General features: G+C 39.8%; 1 protein-coding gene across 11 annotated transcripts in view; it reads left to right on the top strand.

Moving 5' to 3' along the window:
* Positions 1 to 9,130: 9,130 nt before the first annotated feature.
* Positions 9,131 to 21,466, top strand: part of PPP1R12A (protein phosphatase 1 regulatory subunit 12A) — a gene marked incomplete at its 3' end in the record, with an annotated part of 99,433 nt that continues 87,097 nt past the window's right edge. For all 11 annotated transcript variants that reach the window (XM_080935673.1, XM_080935671.1, XM_080935672.1 and 8 more), the window contains exon 1: positions 9,131 to 9,585. In XM_080935673.1, coding sequence (XP_080791799.1) covers positions 9,349 to 9,585 — 237 coding nt within the window. In that variant the 5' untranslated portion in view covers positions 9,131 to 9,348. The remainder of the gene's footprint in view (positions 9,586 to 21,466) is intronic.

Below are 21,466 nucleotides of genomic sequence, written 5' to 3'. Positions count from 1 at the left end.
CCAGGGCTAACACAGAGAATCCCTGTCTCCAAAAATAAAACGAAACAAAATGAACAAAAAAAAAAAATTGGGGGCTGGAGTGATGGCTCTGTGGTTAAGAACACCAGCTGCTCTTACAGAGGACCACGGTTCAATTCCCAGCACTCACATGGCAGCTCGCCACCGCCTGTAATTCCATCTCCAGGGGATCTGACATCTTCACACACACATGCAAGCCGGCAAAATACTAATGCACGTAAAATGAAAGTAAATAAATAATTTAATTTTTTTTTCATTTGGACCTTACTAGACATCTTTTGCTCTCATTATGGAAACCGTCTCTGGTCATTAGCCAAAATGAATGTGTTGGAAGAATTGGTATCTCCCAAAATGATGTATGTAGGTGGAGAGAGGGAAAAAATCAAGCAGCAGAGACCCCAAGGTAGAAACTGACTTTGACAATGCCAAGAGAAGAGTCAATCTAATTGCTTTAGATCAAGGTATGTAATGTGTTTGCTTTTGTTACCTGACATTTTGGAGAAACATCATAATTTCAGGGATTTTGGAAGGACAATAACAACCATTATTGATGCTCAACTGGGCCAGGGGTTCTTTTTCACTTGGTCTTTTAACTGTAATTCATGCTGAGGACTTTGGCTTGGAGAAAAGGTTGAGCAAAAGGTATCCTAGCTCATATTTGCTGTTGGTAGCCATGATAGAAGGGTCAGCAAGCTTCATCTGCAACAGTGGAATCAACAATCTGCAGATGAACAAGTGGGGTGAGAGTTTTGCTATGACAACTCTTTACCCTGTGTTCTTTCCTAGAGACAGACAGACAGACACAGACAGACAAAAAGAAACGTGTTTATCAGTCAGAGCTGTAATCATTTACCTGAAGGCTTAATTGGGTCTAGATAATCTGCTTTTAAGGAGGTTCACACTTAGTGTCTCATCATTGTGGGCTTCTCTCTAAAGTCGCCTAAGTGTCTTCAAACGAGCCATAAGAATACTCCCAGGGACAGTGATTCACCAAAGTGATAGAGATGCAAGACTGAAGTCACAATGTGTTTTCTTCCTTCATCTTGGAAGTAACAGATTATTATATTTGCTGCACCTATTGGTCACACAGAACAACATAGAGACATGATGAAGACTTTGTTTAAAAATGAAGGCTAGGAGGTAGGAAAGCTTCTGGACTTGGGGCCAGCTATGGTAGGGGTTTTGGCCTTTCTCTTTTTGTTTTGTTGTCACTGTTTTCTATCTTGGGCAGCATCAACAGTGGTACCAGAAAAGCCACTCCTCCGAGTTTTCACACAGGGTGATCTGTGTGACATTATCTTTCTCACATTTTTCCTACTGATTATGGTTGCCTAATTAGCAGCCTTCCCACTAACTCTGAAGCCAGCCATTGTCCTTTACATAAATATTTTCATCTATAAAAGTACAGGAGATAGAATTCAAAGTTGGTGCCTAAAATTCTTCTTTCTGGTGTATATACCATATATAATCCTCTCCACCTGAGGATAGGAGGGACCGTGAATATAAAGGGTTCCAACATCATAGTAAGGCTACATGCCACACAACCCAAAAGAAAAAATTTTGGCTGATACAATTAATACTTCAAACCTGCTGGTTCTTAGCTATTAAAAAATGCTCTTGGGCTGAGGGTGTACTACTCAGTAGTACAGCACTTGTCAAACACACATGGGCCCTATCTTGAGAACTGAGAGGAAAAAAAGAAGTAAAATATTTTGAATGGTGGGAGTGTAAAGTGGTTTTGAGCAGAAAATAGTATGGTGACCTTTTACAAATTAAAGCAGGAATAGTCATACGATCCAGAAATCCCACTCCTGTGTGTATATACCAAAGAAGTGAGATCAGAGGCTCAAATAGGTATTTATACTCACAAGTATTTATAACAGTGGCTTGAATGTAGAAGCAATCTTAAGGATTATTAATGGGTAGAAGAATGAAGTCAAACATACATTTCATATCCATATCCATAGGCAGGAGGAAATTCTGACACATGCTATAATTTGGATACAATTCAGAGACATTAGGCTAAGAGAAATAAACTGCTCACAAAAGGGCAGGTACTATGTAATTCTGTGTATGAAGTACTCGGTAGTCAATCTCACAGAAACAAAAACTTGTAGTTGCCCAGAACTCGGTGGAATGGGGAATAGAATTCTACCCAATATATTGAATTCCCACATGGCGATATGAACAATGTCTGTGACCAGATGCTGGCAATGGGTGCATCAAACCTTACTGCACTTACTGCAACTGAACTTGACATTTAAAAGTGGCTTAGAATGACTGGGGCGAGGAGGAAACGGTGCTATCATGCTTGTCTAGAATGCACAAGGCTGTGTGTAACACCTATATCGCCATGAAAAATAAGTTTAGCTGATAAAATCCAAGTGTACATTTTAACAATAAAAGAAAGATTATCTCAAATAGACTTGAATTTATGAGGAAAAGCTCTTAAAATTGAGATTGGATCCTTCCCAGAAATTTTTTCTGCTGGTCTGAAATGATAAACATCATTTTGTTAGCTGTCTAGTGGAGAATGCCATACAACAAGGACTTGGGAACAGCTTGTGGCTGATAGCCAGCAAGAAAATAAGACTTCAGCTCTACATGAAACAGAATACCAACAGCCCGTGGGCTTGGAACAAAGCTTCAGAGAGAATGCACTGCCCAGCATCCTGATTTCAGCCTCCTATGCTGCTGAGGAGAGGATGCTGATGATGTGTTCTTTCTCCTGGAACAGGGAAACTATGAGTTCAAATTTGGTCTAGTGTTGAGCCCTTATCTCTGAGGCCATGTTTTACACAGCAGCAGAAAATGGATACAAACGGGCAGCATCTGTGTCTTTATTTGCAGTCCAGAACCCCTATTAGTTCATGTACACGTTGGCCAAAGAACCTTGAGGAATATCACCAGATTCCGTGCAAGTGGACATATACGCTATTAATAGAAAGCAGAAGTGACGCCAGACAGGTGGAATTTAGAGAAACAAAAAGCAGATGTCCTTTATGTATTGGAATGTGTATGTGTGCTCATGTGTATTAGGAGTTAATTTGTATCTCACCCATTTTGTAAGATATAGTTTTGTTTTGTTTTTTAATTTATTTTTACTTCTGGAGATTAAGCCCAGATCCCGACAGTCTAAGCAAGTGCCATACTGATAAACTATACCTTCAGCCTGCAATAATAATTTTTGGTGTGATCTTGTGATAGGTAGTCTTCCTAGATACGGTCCATGCTGCTCTTGAATCTATGATCGTCCTGCCTCAGCCTACAAAATGCTAGAATTACAGGCATACATTGCCATCTCTCCCAGCTTAAGTGGCAGCCCAGAGTCCTCAAATAGTTATGAACAAATAATTTCTAATCATAAGTCACCATCGTGACTTAACAGGGTATTACACGTCTTTGGTTATTCATTATCTTTAAATTATGATGACATGATAGAAATAAATGTACCCTGTAAGTCTGCAAGAACCTTTGAGTCACTGAATCTGCTCAAAGCACTTGGCTGTAGTACAAATGAGACAACCCAACAGGACATTTTTAATGTTCCAGGATTTTATCAGGATGGAGAAAAGAGCAAAGAGGAGGAGGAGAGGAGGAGGGAGAGGGGGAAGGAAAGGAGGAGGGGGAGGAGGAAGGAGAGGAGAAGGGAAGGAGGAGGGAGAAGGAGGGGGGGAGGAGGGAGAGGAGAAAGAGGAAGAGGAAGAGGAGAAGGGAGAGGAGAAAGGAGAAGAGGAGGGAGAGAAGGAAGGAGAGGAGGGGGAAGGAGGAGGGAGAGGAGAAGGGGAGGAGGAAGAGGAGAAGGGGAGGAGGAGGGAGAGGAGGACAGAGAGGAGGGGAGAGAGGAGGAGGGAGAAGAGGGGAGAGAGGAGAAGAGAGAAGAGGAGGGAGAGGGGAGGAGAAGGGGAGAAGGAGGGAGACAGTCATCATTCTTTAGCTTTCTACGGGAACTTCAGTTACCATGCCAGGCTTCTAACAGAAAAAGGCAACACCCATTCAAGTAGACGAGCATAAGGGTTGATCGCTGAATTGAAGACTTTTAGAATCTTTCAGAGTTTTCTTTTAAAATGAGAAGGGTCATACTTTAAGCCTTATTAACAAATATCACACTCTCAGTTTATGCCAATGATTAATCTTACTAATAGCAAGGATGAGTCACTGTACAAATGCTTATCATGAAGAGAAGTGTTCCATAAAGAAATGTTTTCTGTACATTCTACCCAGGGCGGCACACACACACACACACACACACACACACACACACACACACACACACACATCAGGCAACTCTGCTTTGGATCCTGGGACAACTTTCTTATTGCTGTGTGCTCTGACTGTTCTTTCAATGCTTTTGTGTGTACGAGCCACTCCACGCCCCCCCCCCCCCCCACACACAATATACTGTCTATACGGTCATGTTTGTGCTTAGTCAGTCTCTACTCCAATGATTAGTTCATTATCACCTTCCCTAAGACTTCCTGTACAGCTACTCCTATATCCTCTGAATTACCTCTCAGCCTGTGGCCGTAAGATGAAAACTGCTCCAGTTGGTGGCTATATGTAAAATGTGTTCATTTTCTATTGTTCTCTTCTGCAATGGTAGCTTCTTATTGGTGGCTCTGTAGTGTAAGGGGCACTGCTTTGGACTTCTCAAATGTAAACTTACAGATGGCAGGGTACTTTATTTTATTCATTCCTGAATTCAGGAACCAAGAATTAGAGATACAGGGTTAATCACAATGAATCAGTGGGCTGGCCCTAATCCACCAATAGATATAATCCACCACTCTATATATTTACAGCACTAGTGTGTCTGAGAGAGTCTCTGGCTTCTACATCCCAGGCACTCTGAAGAGAGCAATCTGCTTTGAACCTGTAACAATCAGGAGACCTCTCCAGGTATGAACCAAATCTTACAGTTCAAGAGACCCATAGGCTTCTCTCTCATTTTAAGAGGTCTAGACAAGAAATTGTATTTCCCATGAAAACTTGCCCCCACCACAACTACCAAGGTTGGCTTAGATAAACCCCCCCTCTTCTTGTTTTGTCCTTCTCTGTCCTAACTAAAAAATAACAATCCATAATACTATGAATTGACATATTTGTAAGGCAAGGAAAACAAATTTAGAAAATATTTTTATTAAAATCTAATAGCACACAAATGTATTTCCAATAGGTTTCTAACCAGCTCATACGCTAATTGCAACCAGATTAACAATCCCAAACTGTTATTAAATGGAAATTTGGAGAAGCCCACATCAAGTTAGGGAAGAAATAGTTTTGAAAGCCACTTCTGCATTCTCCCCAGCCACAAAGGTGCCCAGAGGTGAGGAAGCAGAGTTGCTATCTGTTTGAGTAAGGGACTGGATCAAACACAACAAAACCCTGAGCCTTTCCTTTCCCCATGCTATCCTCTTAATCCTGAATGACAGTAGTGTTATTCACACCTACCACACAGGCTAGTGAGTACCCTTAAAGTAGATGCCATGTATCGCTGGACAATTTTGATCTTACCCTGGGGAATTTAGAAGCTTTTCCTGGGATTTAATCAGAACAACAGCTCAAGTCAAGCATCACAACTCTAATCCTTACACTTGGGAGACACGGGCAGGTAGATCTCTGTGAATTAGAGGCCAGACTGGTCTACATAGTGAGTCCCAAGACAGACAGAACTACATAGTGAAACTCTGTCTCAAAACCACCCAAAGTAAACCAGAAAAAGAACAATGAATGGGCCTCCCAAGTAACTACTCCAGACAGAGCTCGTGCACTCAAACTCTCTGTGCAGATGTTAGTTCTGAGATGTGCTAGCTTTCCACCCAGAGCATGTGAGAGCTTTCCCCAGCGGCTGCCTCACAGAGACAGGCAGATATGTATGCTATGAATTCCTTCCTGTAACCTTCTCTAATCATCACTGTTAGAAATGGCAGCTGAAGCTAGTTTTCCAAGGCACTGGGCAGGCAGATGTGTGGTATAGGAAGTGACTGTAGCTAGCTACATCATGAAATAGCTGAATTCACAACAATGAAGTTACTCTCTTCAAGATCCTTTAATTTCTAATTATTCTAATTAGACAAATCTTAGCTTTATCCAGCATATCCAACCCTTAATATTTTTTTTAATTTATAAATTAAGAGGAAGTATTGACAGGTGGAGCTCAAATTCTTGATAGGCAACCTCATTAGACTAATACAGGTTTGCTTTCATGGTCTTCTTTCATTTATGACTGCAGGAAATGTTTTCTACTTACCAGAGCAGCCTATTTCTTTTAAAATAATCCTATGTACATTCTATAAAGGTTAAATAAATCATTAATAGTATTTCTGGCTCTCAAATCTGACAAAAAAGTAATAAAGTACTGTGAAACAATTATTGCTATTAAGGTCTTTCTTTTTGATCCTGGACATGAAGCAGGTTGGAAGATGTGTGGTACTGTCTGGTCAGGACTATACCTACATTCTTTATAACTGCCAGACCCTCCTTTGATTTCCAGGTTTGGGGGAATCCATGTAGTTGGTTCATGGCAATGGTGGTCTCTATGTGCGGTGGGCTAAGGTTAGAGGTTAGGCCTTTGGGATAAAGCCTGATGTTGCAGTAACTCTGACCTGAAGAGTCAGAAGAAAGCTAATCACTGTAGAGGAGTCCAAGGAAACACTGGGCTGAGGAGGGAGGCTGACCTTGTTCAGAGGCAAAAGATTTGAGATGCCATGGCCCAGAGCTAGAGAGGAGCTTAAGTTCAGTCCAAAGCAAGGCTAGATGGTTCATTGTTGACTCTGGCTAACTCTTTGGTTAGGACTAAATATTTTACACTAGTCTACTGTAAATGTTTCTTTAGGTTCTGAAACACACGTGTTTCCACCTTAACAGGCCATCTGACTTAAAGGAACTGAAATCCCTGCATTCTAATTTGCATACAAGTCAGTAGAAAAAGAAAATATTTGTATTTTAACTTCTGCTTAGACCAATCACTCGGTAATTGAGATAATATAAAATGATGGCTTTCTATGTGCTCTTAAAAAAAAGTTGTGATTACTTCTGAATTAACTATACATCTTTAATATATATATATACACATATATATCCCAAAAAGGTAGAGCTGGTGCAGGTGGCAACGGGAAGAGTCCTCTGACCTTAAAAGTAATGAAGAATGAAAAGCTAAATTCAAATAAAATTTGGACAAGCTGACGGCCCAAGGTTTGAGGTTTCTAGTTTTTTTTTTTAATTGATAGCTTTTGGACTTAATTATGTTTTATTAATAAGCTATTATTTTGTATTATTTTTGTCCTGAAATAAGTCCTTGGGTCAGAAATGGCATACCTCCCATTGAAGTCCTCTTGCCCAAATAAAAACTTGAAGACACCAGTGAATGTGTATTTCAAGAATATTTTTAAGACCAGAATATTCTTGGACAACAAGGAAAAGTCGTTTTTTTTTTTTTTTTTCTAGGTACATAGGAGAGCTGACAAGAGTATCCTCAATTCTTTTATTTTGTATTCTGTGCATAGGGCTTTTATAGCTTTGTGTTAAGAAAATTCATTATCCTGCCAGGTGGTGGTGGCACATGGATTTAATCCCAGTTCTCAGCAAGCAGGGGCAGGCAAATCTCTGAGTTCAAAGTCTACAAAGTGGGTTCCAGGACAGAAAGCTAGGGATACACAGAGAAACCATCTGGAAAAAGAATTCTAAAAAGAAAAGAAAATTTAGTACCAACCCAATGTTCTCATTGCTGTGCAAAGGTCTAATGGTACAATCCTCGACACGTTTTGTGAAGACTTGACGTATTTCATGGGTTGCACACTCGCTTTGTTTCAAAGGAAGTATTTTTATCCTAGCTTGGAGTCTATGACTATTCCTAAAATTGAAATTCAGAATATTCAGTTCTGTAAGAAAAGTGGTTTCCTGGGATTTTTACTCAATTCTTCTAATATAATCTATCAGAAAGGCAACGTGCTGAGAGTAAGAAAATGACTTTTCACTGTTGTATCCCCAGCACTGGGAGGCGGCTGGGGCAAGGCTAAAGCAGAATCACAGCTGTTTTCTTTGGGGGGGGGGGCTTACAGTCTAGAGGATTCCCCAAACTTCCATTCAGTGGTAGGGTTTTATGACATTATAGATCTAAAGTGTACGTGAGGGGAGAGGGTTTAGAAAAGGCAAAGTTAACATCTCTTTATGATAATATCTTTTACAGCACGAGAATTTAAGAAATGGGCTCAAATAAATCATATGCACTGTATTTTCGGAGTCTAGGAAGTCACGACTTATTAGATATGTACTGGATAAATATCGGTCTAAATAACTGCCTTCATCCACATTCCTTTTGAATTCTAGACGCCGCCTGGTCTTTGCTCCATAGAAAGCATTGGAGCTGGAACCATAAACCCCTTAAAAGGTCAGGAGCAGTTAACAAGGCTGAACTAACCCCAATGGGCAGTGCCACACAGGCAGAAAGCGATGAAGGAAGAAGAAATCAAAACAGGCTTAAGAGACAGGGAAAACAAAACAACAATACCGAGCAAGCCTAAGAGGAAAGACATTTCTGCAGTGGGTGTTAGCAGGAAGCCACCGCAATTACCGCAGGTCATCCCCTGCCAGCAGGCGATCACCTCGGTCACTGTCACCGGGGGCCGTGGAGTCGACTTCGACCCCACTTTTAAAACGCTCTCATCAAGGTCGCCCGGGGTTCACCTGAGTCCCCCGGGAAGAGCACCCCCAAGCACCTAATGCGCGACCCGTGTCCACTCCATTCAAATCACGCAGCCAATAGGAAAACCCTCCGCCCTGGGCAGCCGCCTCGCGCGGCCCGACGAGCCCCGGAGGCGGGTCGGCCTGGTACTGCCTCGCCGCCCGACCGGCAGTCTTCAGAGTCCTCGGTCCCGCTGGACAACCTTCCTTCCCAGCCTCCTCCCTTCCAGGAGCGGCCCAGCCCCCGCAGCCCGAGCCACACCCGCTTCCCTCCGGTAGCGCCCCCGCCGCACTCGGCCGCCGCGCTCTTCCTGGGCCGGGCCGAGGCGGGAGCGCGCATGCGCACTGGCCGCAGGGCGCCTCCCCGGCCGCGATCTCGCGAAGTTACGCTCAGCCGGGCCGCGGCTGATGGGCGGCCGTGCCGGGGGCGGGAGGGCTTCTGTGGTAGGAAGAGAGGCCCGCTCGGCCGGGCTCGCCCCAGTGCTCTGTGGGATACTGGAAGTCTCGAGCGTCTCCTCCCCGGCTCGCGGCTCCGCTCCGGCCCGCTCTCACAGACACGGTCGCACACCCCCCGGGCGTCCCCTCGCCTCCCTCGCCGCCGCCCCCTTCCCCCGCTCGCGATAAGAAGAGCCGGCGGCAGGAGAGGGGATGAAGATGGCGGACGCGAAGCAGAAGCGGAACGAGCAGCTGAAGCGCTGGATCGGCTCCGAGACGGACCTCGAGCCTCCCGTGGTGAAGCGCCAGAAGACCAAGGTGAAGTTCGACGATGGCGCCGTCTTCCTCGCCGCCTGCTCCAGCGGCGACACGGACGAGGTCCTCAAGCTGCTGCACCGCGGCGCCGACATCAATTACGCCAATGTGGACGGACTCACCGCCTTGCACCAGGTCTGTGTGCCCGCCGCCCTCACCCGGACCCCGGGGCCCGCTGTCGTGCTCGCGCCCGGGCCTCTCCGGGCTCCGGTGCTGAGGCCGAGGGGTGGCGGGAGACTCCCTGCTGCGGGTGAGGGGGCGGCTCCGTCGGCGGAGGCTGGGCGCGGGGCTCTGGGCCCCCTTCAGAGCCGCTCGCTCGCTGCCTGTGCAGTTTGGGGAGCCGGCTGCTGTTCCTGGGCGCGGGGCAAAATGGACTGTGGTCCTCTTGGGGCCCCCAGGACGTGTGTCTGGTACTCTGGGTCCAGCCAAGCAGGAGTGTAATGGGTTGTGCCGAGGCCCGGTGTCAGTGGTAGACTGGGGGGGGGAGGGGGATTGTTGAAAATCCACTAACAGGGAGCGGTAGGGACTCTTGGGGCAGATGGCCCCCTTTGACCTGTAGGTGGGCACTGGTCTTGGTGTACTTTTTAGAACTTGATTACAAATGAGGATGATAATAATAGTGATCAAGAGTCCTAAAGCCGGGTGCCCTGAGCGAACGATTTCCTGTTTTCTCCTTTATTACTCTTGGTCACTGGGGAGGGGAAAACGGGGTGTAATTAGCTAATCTGTAGTGGCTGAAAGAGAGGGGCTTGGTAGTGTATCAGATAAGGAAGCTTTCCCAAGTGGGCTTGCCCACCTCTTAGCTAGCGTCGGTGAATTCCTGTACTGGAAGTTTGTCGCAGAGACACAGATCCCTGAGCTCTCGCTCCTGGAGTGTTCACCCGGGCTAGGAAAGACAAGAATAAACACTGCACTCCTCAAAGACAGTTGCCAAACTTTGATTTTTTTTTTTTTTTTTTTTTTTTTGATGGGGTGGGGGGAGAAAAAAAGGAAGCTAATCACGGTCTTTTCTCAAAATGGATGCTTTGTGCATGTTAAAGTTTTATAGTAGTCCGATTGGGATCTCTCAATGTTAGCCAAATAAGGAGAAACTATTGGCAATCCAGAGATAATGTTGCTTTGCCTTTAACAAGCCAAAAGCAACAGAACCCTTAGAGATCTGCCTGAAAAGCAACTTCTAAGTGCTGTTAATAGGTGCCATAACAGATTCTTTCTATTTTCATATTAAGCAACTTGGACTTACTAGGAAATTTACAGTGAAAAAGACTTTTCCCGCTCTCTCAGGCTCCTCTTGGTTGTGTGGAAGAGCCTAACTCTGTTTTGAATAAGAGTGTGGTTAAAAACAGAGGTTGAAACCTAAGGCTTTGCACTTTGTACTTTATTATTTTGTCCCTGTTAACTTTATACCTTTTAAAAAGACATGGTATGGAGGTATTTTTCTTTTATTGCTTCCTGCTTTAATAAGTGATGACCATTTAAAGTTTTATTTAATCAAATTCCCATATCAAGTTTGGCGTAGCCTTTGTTTACAAAGCTGACTGGAAGGATTGAAATGCCTGACAATCTGCAGGACAGATCTGGAATTTAGAATGTCACCAAGTGAAAATATAGGGTGGTTCTTTAATGTAATGCAAAGTCCATTTGCTTAAAGCTTAAGGCACATTATAACTCTAGATCTGAAAACATGGTTTTGAGAAGGAAATCAATGTCAGCATTAAAAAATTTTGTTTATATAAAATTAAAAAAATAATCTTCAAGTAGTCTTTCACGTGTCCTTGTCAAGTTTAAGTGAAAAATTGGTTTTGAGACACACTTACTGTATATCAGAATAATTAGATAGTGGTTTATTTCAGTATATTTTCTAAAACTGCTAAGTAGAAATGTAAAGTTTCTTCCCTGTGGGGAATTGTATTGACTTGGAGGAAGAGGAGAGTGTCTTACATTTTTTAATGTTGCAATATCGGTTTAGATAGTAGAAAAGACCTGAAGTTGGCTTTTAAAGGCTTGTGTTTATCAGTCTTCTTGATTGACTGAACTCAGTGGTTTGGTGAATGTAGGTATAGTCTCTGTGAGTGCATATTTTGTTTGAGTTGACAAGCATGTAAGGAGATGTTTCTAAGTTTGTGCCATTTGTATAAAGCCTTTTTATTTGCTGTTGGCATAGAGCGCATTCTTGAAATCAATGAAGCCAAAGTCCTTAAAAGATGAAGCATTGAGGGGCTGAAGAAATGGCTCAGTGGTTCTGAGCAGTGACTGCCCTTCCAGAGGACCTGGTTTCAATTCCCAGCACCCACATGGCAGCTCACAACTGCTACTCCAGTTCCAAGACATTCAATACCCAACACCATCACACACACATACATGCAGGCATAGCATCAGTGTATATAAAAAATAATAAAAGTAAAATAACTTTTATAAAAGAAAGAAAATAAGTACGCAACAAAACCAGATCTGCTTTAGACCTCCTCTTCACGGGATCTTAAGCTTTTCAGAAGTCTCTCAAATGACTAACATCATTTGTCTTCATTAGCTAAAGTAAAATGACTGATTTAGTGACTGGTCCTTAAATATTTTAATACTCTCAAAAGATCATAAAATAGCTAAAATATTTTACCAGTCTAGTTTTTCTTTAGTCTATTTGCATGTTGACTCACCTTTGTCTGGGTAGAATAACCTCCGTTTCTTCCCAGGACAGAAGCTTCGGTACTTCAGACCCCACAGATACACTTAGTAGCCTATTTTATAAGTGTTTTGTACTTAAAGGGTTATTTGCTGGTTGAATGAGTGCTCACTGAAAGCTGTGAAAACCCAGCTACAGTTCCTATAGAAATGCTATCCATATGGAGAGAAAGCAAACTTCTGTCTTGGTTCCTTGACTACTCTTCCTCTTCTTCCAAGTATAGGATACCACTCTGATGTTTCTGAACCTAAGGTCTGCAGTACAATTTCAGTTTTGCTAGTTGGCAGCTATTCACCTACGGAGTTTTACTTACAGCATGTGGTTATGCCCGTATTTTAGCATGCTTTGTAAACATTGTCAACATTTACAGGGTTATGGTAGAGTGCCTTTGGCTGGCCCTTACTGGCATACCTAAAAGGCAAGAATGATATTCTGAAGTTTAGCTTTTTTATTTTAACCTCAGAATCTTAACTTTTTCCTCTGTGCCAATGATTTTCAAGTCAATTTCCAGTTCCCATTCTTCTACAGCACCCAAGTTATTGATATAAAATGTAACATAACGATATAATGTAATCTTTAGATATAATTATATATCTTTAAGTAGTCCTCTATATTCAGATATAGTCCTTTTTGGCATAGGCTAACAACTTCTTTGTTTTCACAAAACATTTCTTTAAGAAATGCTTACTTTTCAGAACATTTTTTGTAATTGTAACTAAGTTTTATCATGTTTTATAATTTATTTGTAAACTTGTTTGTGTCTTGAGATTGAGTATGTAATCTGAATATTCAGCTTTAGTTTTAAATTATCCTGAATTTCACCCTCAAGTTCAGACTAAAACATTGTTCCTCACTGAGCGCTATCTTTTCATGGACATCTCCATTCTGTTAGCGCCATCGATGTCAAGATGAAGTTAAATTTTCAGTTCCTTCATTCATTGTTCCTGTGGATATATGTCCACTTAGTCATCTGGCTTTTCACCACAATTACCTTTGTATTACTTTGTTTCTTTGCTACTTTGATTTTTATCAACCTGTTCCAAGCAGTTATACTTTTATCCGGTATTGGACTAGCATTGTCTTTTCATCTTTATATGTGCATGTATATATGCATGCATGCATGTATGTTTCAGTCCAGGATGCAGATAGTTTTAGAAAAATCTTAGCAATCCTGTGTTGTCCCTCTCCTCAATGGAGGTTTAAAACTCACTGTCATTAGCTTATGCTTCGTAACTGTGGAATTGGTGGTCTTACTTTGTTTGGAACTAGGTGTTTAATTTTCTATTTCTATGCTTTTAATCATTTCTTTTCCTCTGCCAAAAAACCTTTCCTTTCTTTACCAGCTCAGTTTTCTGTAAGGTTCCATCCAACTGCCAACTGCTTCGAACCTATGTAGCTGAGGTGCAGAAACACTTGTGTTCCTCTGGGGTACTCGGTACTTTGTGTACTTATGCTCTGGCCACCTTGGTTTAAAGCACTTCTTCCTAACAGGATAGAAGCTCGCCTTCTCAAACTTAGAAGAATCAGGACCCATTCTTCCATATATTTATGTCTCCAGGGCCTGACTCACTAAACATTTTTATTGAATTGTTTTATTTCCTTTTATAAAGAATTGTCATGGTTATTTGTATATATTTTTGAAGCCTGCTTGTCCAGATATTTAGAATATTGGACCAATATTATAGAACCTGTGTCTTTATGAAATAAATGAAAAGCTTGGAAGTAGATGTTTAGTACATTTCTTCTAATTGGTATTTATAGTATTTGTAGGTAATATACCCTTCTATTAAAAAGTACTAAACCAGCTTCAAGTTTTGGTTGAGTGGCAGAAAATACTTTCAGTTAACAACTTTATAAGAACCTGAGGTAGATTCTATAGTGAAATCCAAGGTTAAATGGTAAGTGTTCTTTTGTAATTTTACAGTAATACCCCCCTCTGTTTCCAAGTAGACAGACTTGTACATAAACTTAATATTAAATCATTGTGCTCTTACATACAAGTTCTGTAAACGTGTAAGGGACCCATTAAAAGCTTCTTTGTAAATGTAGGAATAGTGTAATATAGTTTTGAGACATCAGAAGCAGTAAATGTTGAGTTCCTTGTTGCAGAATAATTCAGGTGCTAAATAAGAGCAATCTGTTTTAAACTGAATACATTTTCAGTTTTTACCTTTTACCTCTTATTTTTGTCATGAGATGTTACAGTTTTAGAAACAGTGGATTAGTTATAAAAGTACTAGAATTAGTGTTGAAATGTGCAATGTTTTTCTGTATACTTTCCTTTAGAAAAGCTGTGATACTTTATGCTAATGGCTCATTAGACTGTTTACTGAAATCATCTAGAATCCATTTTTAAATTTAATAAACAAGTCTCCAAGCCCACACTGGCCCCTACTTCACACAGTAAGTGGGCAGCGTAGCCATATATGGGGTGTTCTGGTGCAGCACAGCGCCTGCATTGCTGCTGTTAGAGTGTTCGCTGCAGTTGCTGGCTTTGTGCTTCCTGGCAACAGTTTTGTGGTCTGACTTTGAAGTGTCATAACCAAGACTATCTTTCTTGAGCTTTAGCTTCAGTATGATTGCAAGCTGTGACTGAGCATTTTCTCTGTCGGGGAGCCAGGTAGAAGCAGCGCTGGGCAGCCCAGAGGAAGCTTGCACGTCCCTTTCTTTCCATGTTTGCCATGCTCTATTCAGTAGGAGCAAACATGCTTCCAAATCTACATGATTTCAAAGGAGTGGCTTTTAGAAACCTTTATGAGGCATAGGACAAAACGTTTTATTCCTACTACAGAATGTTATTTCCTGCCACATCTTAAAGGTGCTCCTTTCATTGCTCTGGAGTCTGTTTAAAAATAATAGCCATCTTTTCTTAAACCTTTCTTTACATAATCACAGTGAAGAGATAGGATGTTAACATGCGATATACTCTTCACAGGTTGGAAGACCTCTAACAGTTCCTTTGTGTTTATTTTAAGTTAGGGCTGACTGTGCAGTAGCCAGGACTTACCAGTGTCTTATTGAGAAGCAGTGCTTTAGAAACAGTATCACTTTTAATTCTCACAGTTCCTTCCTGTGCTCAAGGTTGTCAACACAGTGAATTACAGTAACTAATTCTAAAGCAGGTCTGAGTCTAGACCGCCCCCCCCCCAGTCCACCCCACCCGACAGCTTTTATTTCCTTTTTTGGGACAGTCTTTTTATGTAGTCCTAGCTCACAGAGATGCTCCTGCTTCTGCCTCCTGAGTGCTGGCAGTAAAGGTGTGCCGCCATGCCTGCTACCCTAATTTAAGTCTGAAGAAGAAAACCATTTTTAAACATTTTAGAGATAGTATTGATGATTACTATTTGAGAATTTTCCATATAAATCAGGTAAATAAAAAAAAAAAAACATGAACAAGTATTTTTTTCCTTAATCTATTTTTGTTTTAACTAACACTTGAGATCTTTTTATGGTAATTAAAATGCAATAGTAATATGTTTAAATTAATCTAAGATTTGAAGTTATTCTAAACTTTAGGAAGTGCTAAGATTGTTTTCTGAACATAAGGAATATTGATTTTTTTTTTTAATTTACAAAGGAAATTAACTACAAAAATACTTTTTTTCAGAATATAGAATTTAGTTTTTCTTTTCATTTTTTTTTACTAGAGACAGTTTATATTACTACATTTGCTATGCATTTATTTACAGTGGTTTTCATACCTAAGTGTACATTTGGTTCTTGGATATAAACTATATGAAGCTCAAGTCCGCAGTGTTAAAGAAGACAGTCTCAGCTGGGCATGGATGTAGGCCTGGCTTTAATCCTAACACTGGGGGGCAGAGGCCAGTGCATCTCTGAGTTTCAGGACTACATGGTGAGGTCATGTGTCAAAAGAAAAAATTATCTCAACTTGTCAGCACTCTACAGCATAATTACTTCAATTTGCTTTGTGTACAGTGGTCATTGATATTTGTAATCAGGACATACAGGATATTACACAAAATGCTAATAACATTATCTAAAGTGATTTCTGAGCTGTTAAGATGCACTTGTAAGTTGTTAATCATTATTAACTTTAGTTGGGAGCCTCTTATTAATAAGAATATCAAGCTATATATTTTCACGAATTACAAAGTATAGCCGAGTTACAATTCTGGTCTTAATTTGAAAATGATGAAAGATTTTTTTTTATTTTGATGAAATGTAAAATGTGATTTATTTATTGCTCATAATTGATTCTCATTTATATAAACATATTTATTTCAGTCATTAAAAGAACAAAATCTGTATTTTTGTTTTGCTCCATCAGCAAATTTAAAACAAGTAGTTTGATCATCTGGTATCATTTCATAAAGTAATGGGATATTTTTAACAGAAGGATTAGCATCAAAATAAAGGTCAGTTAAGGTTCCTATGTCAGTCTGTAACATTTCCAGAGTGACAGCAGATGCTCTCTGTGTTTTGGTGAAAGTACAGTTGTAGCAAAGGATGAACAGAGCCCAGAACAGTGCCCCATGTCCTGCTTTGAACAGGGCCTGTATCAGTTTAAGCACTGTGTCTCTTAGAAACAGGGTAGGAAATGAGAAGTTTATCTGAAGGGGCTCAGGGGTTGTGAAAGCCTTTGGGAACCATTGGTCCATATTTACATGCTTCCATCAGTCTCTGTGCCTGTTATCCTCGGGAAGTACTGCCCAGATCATTTTTATTATGGCATAGCTTGAAGCACAGAGTGTGAATGTTTTTAACCACTGAAGAACACTGATTCTTTGTACATTCTAAACCATATGTTTAGCATTTATAGACTACCTGCTATTAGAAGTATATCTTATCTTCAGACAAAATAGAAAATTCCTTAACATAGTTTCCTGAATTGATTCTTTCTCTTCATTTTCTTTTTCTGGATTTTATTGCATAGGTGCACGGTGTCTTAATTTTTAAAAATACCCAAATATTGTAATTTTAACAGTAGAATTCATTGAAAATGAACTGATAAGTTGTGTTGGCAACTATATCAGGAATTACAGCATTAAAAATGTATCAGAGGCAGCCTTTCATCCCAGCACTCAGGAGGCAGAGTCAGGCCTAACTCTGTGAGTTTGAGGCTAGCCTGCTCTACATAGTGAGTTCCAGGACAATTAGAGCTACAGTCTGAGCCCCTGTCTCCAAAATTAAAAAAAAGAAGAAAGAAAAGCATATGCCAACACCTTATGTTTAAGTATTTATTATTACAGTACAATATCTGTATTTTAAATTTATTTTAAAATTGAAATATATTAGTGATTACTAATACAAATATAATTTTGCCAAGTTTATGTAATTTAGTTTAAAAATGAAGATCTTCTAACATCCTTTGTGTTCATTTAGGAAAGGATTTCTTGGTAGCATATCAATAAAAGTAATACATACATAGTAGTGATTTAATTACAGAGTCTTTTCTGAACGTTTTCATTATGGATCCTCGTATGCCAGAATTTTCCCTCACTAGTATTTTGGGTGCTTATCTTTTCATTGCTGAGCTGGCTAGCCATAAAAAGTCAGGCTTCTCTCTGTATTGCTGCCCTCTGTGCCTGCCTGACTCAAATGTTCTTTCATGGGTGGAGACATTCCACGTTGTCATGTGTCATATAGGCATTTCTGAAATGACATTCACTAGAAACCATGGAAAGCAGTGAAAGCATTTCTCAGCTGTGACCTTTTTAGTAATCTATTTAAAGTGTGTTGTGTGCTAGAGAAAGAGAGTTTGTGGAGAGAGCCTTACCAAATAGAAAGCTTTAGCTTGAATATTACTTCATATTGATCCGATTGCCTTTTGCTTAACATGGTCTCCTAAAAGAATTTAAGATTGTACAAACTGTTAACTCTCTGTAGGATTTGATAATAAAGGGAGATTGGATTTGATGAGGTGTGGATTGATGCCTTCGTAAAGTTTGGTAGCCATGTAGGAAAGAATTTCTTCACAAACTAATATACAAGTATATGTGCACATTAACGAATCACCTTTATGTTTATGTTTTTACACACAAACATATATCCTTCAGAATTGTGCTTTGGAACATTCGTTGAATTCATGGAGCATCAGTTTATGAATATCCTCTGCATTGAAATGTATTCACGAAAGTTACATTTTGAAAATGTTGATCATTTGGAGTTGTATCTGATGAATTAGATTGTGATAATAATGGTATCAGTAACTATTTTCTACAAAACTTATTTAAAAACTGTTACTGCTTGAGAATTTTATACATGCACATAAGGTGTTTCGATGAAATGCATCCCCCCTTCCAGCTTTTCTCATCCTACTATCACAGTCCCCTCCCAATTTCATGGGCTTTGTTTTTTAAGCCCACTTAGTGCTATGCATGTAGGTATACAAACAAACAAACAAACAAGCAAACAACCTGATCCAAGCGGCTATCAGTTGTCGATAGCTCTTAGCTAGAATTGGGACCTGGTGACCTCTCTCTAGTTTCCCTGAGTTCAACTTTCCTATCATGTCATGAAAACAGTTTTCTCTCGTCTTCCTATCCTTGGGAAGAGGATATCTGATACAGATTTCCTACCATAGTCTCTTATCCCTGCACATTGACTAGTTGTGGATTTCTAGATTGATTTCTGTCATTGCAAAACAAAGAGTTGAGAGATGCACTAAGCTGTTGCTATAAAGATAAGAACTTACAGAGCTGTTTAAATCTGTGTCCGAGCAGGATAATAATACTGGCTTCTTCCCTTCCGTCTATAACCTATTATCTAGCCATGGATCATGGCCCTGTCAGTGGAGCCAGGCATAAGGTCCATCTTGTGGACTTACAAAGCTTATTTTTAATTAGAACGGGATCAGAAAGAGTCCCTCCGAGAGACAGTTTAGTTAACTCTTTGTGTATTTTTCCCACTGGATGTAAATTGTTTCTGAATTTATAGTGAATCTAGTATATTCTTTTGTCTGTGTTTTAGGTTTTCCAAGTCAGAATTACACCTGACAGTCTGAATATTTGTGTATATATGTTTTTCCCCTAAACAAAATGTTAATGCTGATGTGCCCAGATTTGGATGCTGTATTTTGTTAGAGACATGTTAATTAATTTGTAGTTTTTTTTAACATAATCTGTTTAGTTTTGAACAGATCACATTTCTGTATCCTTCCAAAGTACATTGGGAAATCTAACCAAAAATAAAACTTCCTTTCTTTTCTTTTAAAAATTCCTATTGCAACTTAATCTTCTCAGCCACCATTTTTCACATTAAAGCATCTAAGCTCATTGTACTTATCATAGATATGAAAGTCTATAAGCTATAAGCATCATTGAGATTTCAGTGCCTTCTGTACTTGTTTTTGTGGTTCTTTTTTTAGTTTACTTTTGAGACAAGGTTTCACGTAGTCCAGGCTGGCCTTGAAATAAATCCTGATCCTCCTGTCTCAGCCTCTATCTTTTTATTATCAACATGATTTTCATTTGTACTTCTTGTTACATATTATTGCAAATAGAAATGTTTGGGTAATTAAAACAGCATAGGAAAAAAAAAGATATTTAGTGCTAGCCAAACATTCCGCCTCTTCAAAGTCTAGTAAACTCATGCTAATACAAGTATGTGATTATCTATAAATGGGATCATACTTAGTTTTTTGGTCTATAACCTATTTTAAAAATTACACATCTTTGTTAATCAGCATTGATACACAGTTTACCTTTAATGGCTATATGAAATTTTGCTTTGTACATCTGAATTTATTTTTCTAAATTGATGAATATTTAGTATCATTTCCACTGTTTCATGGAATAGCATGAAAATATTATTCTTTGTTCATCTTAACTCTTATATTCGTTGGATTGCTTCCAGAAAAAAATGTTATCAAAGTTTTATGTTTTGCCTGAAATGCTATGTTGCTATTGTACTTGTTTATAGAAGACTATTTTCCAGCAAAGCTCCTAGCATATGGAATGTGGAAAGCTGACCTTGACCAGACTGCTGATGACACATAAATCTGTTAAACTCATGGATGATGTCATTCTCCATGTCACCCATAGGAAGATTATTTTATTGTTTTATGATTCTCTGTGTGTAAAATGTAGTTGGGAGAGACAGGATAAAAGAATTCTTTCTTGCCCACTTTTTGTTTTCTACACGTGCCCAAATGTAGGTGTAGAAGTCGTAGGACAGCTCTGGTGTCAGTGCTTGCCTTCCACTTGATTTGAGGTGGCAACTCTTGCTTTTCCACTAACGGTCCAAGCTGTCTAAACTGGCCTGTGAGTTTCCAGGGAGTCTCTAAGATCCTCTTAGGAGCATTGGTATTTCAGAGGTTCATGTTACATATCTGGCTTTTTTATATGAGTTCTGGGGACTCTAACTGAAAACCTCACATGAAAACATTTGCATGGCAAGTGCTTTTACCCACAGCCACATGCCTGAGTCACGTCTTTACATAGATTTAATTCTAGGGGACTGAGGAGATGGCTGCTCTTCCAGAGCATCAGGGTTCAATTCTCAGGACCTATATGGCAATGCACAGCTGTCTCCAACTCCTGGCCCAGGGTTCCATGCCCTCTTCTTCCTTCTGCAGGTCCCAAGCCCACATGTGGAACTAATAATTAATTAATTTAAAAAGAAGAACATCATTTTTAAAAAGATTTAGTCGTAATGTTTTAGAAGTTTGAAAATGTTATTAAAAATGTTAACATAATCTGCATTGGTGTAATTCCATTATCCATTTAAATTAGAAGTTAACTCCATGCAACAAATATTTAGATCATCTTGTATTTGACACTGCTTATTTCTTATCCAATGTCCAGTGTGCTTTTGATTGGCATTTGTTAACAAATGATAATAGTTCAGTAACTGAAAACAAACAGGGTTAGTTTTTTTTTTAAAGGGCCTAGCCCAGAATATCAAAAAACTATTTGATAAATAATTCATTTATATCTTAACTACTTTTGAACCTGTTTCCTCTGATTTGTTCTGAGTTCTTGATCATTTTCTTTCTGATCCACTTTCTAAGGATGAATGTTTCTAAGACTGTTTTGTCTATTTTTATTGTTTCATTCATTGTTGTAGTTCCAACTATTTTCAGAAAAATCTGTTCTCCTTCTTACCTTTTTAAAAAAAAATCATCAGTGACAGCCAGGGTAGTAACTGAAGCAGAAGCCATGGAGAGATAAATGCTGCTTCTGACTTGCTGGGTCGTCGTCTTTCTTACAACATCACCTACAATGACTTGGGCCCTCTTACATTTATCACTGAATAAGAAAATATACTACAGACTTGCCTATTGGCCAGTCTTTTAGAGGCATTTCCTCAGTTAAGAGGTCTTCTTTCCAAATGACACTAGCTTGTGTTAAGTTGATATAAAACTAGCTAGCA

Source organism: Micromys minutus (assembly GCF_963924665.1).
Source record: "Micromys minutus genome assembly, chromosome: 22".
NCBI lineage: Eukaryota > Metazoa > Chordata > Mammalia > Rodentia > Muridae > Micromys > Micromys minutus.
The sequence above is the reverse complement of the archived record's forward strand: the minus strand, read 5'-3'. Positions and strand labels throughout refer to the sequence as shown.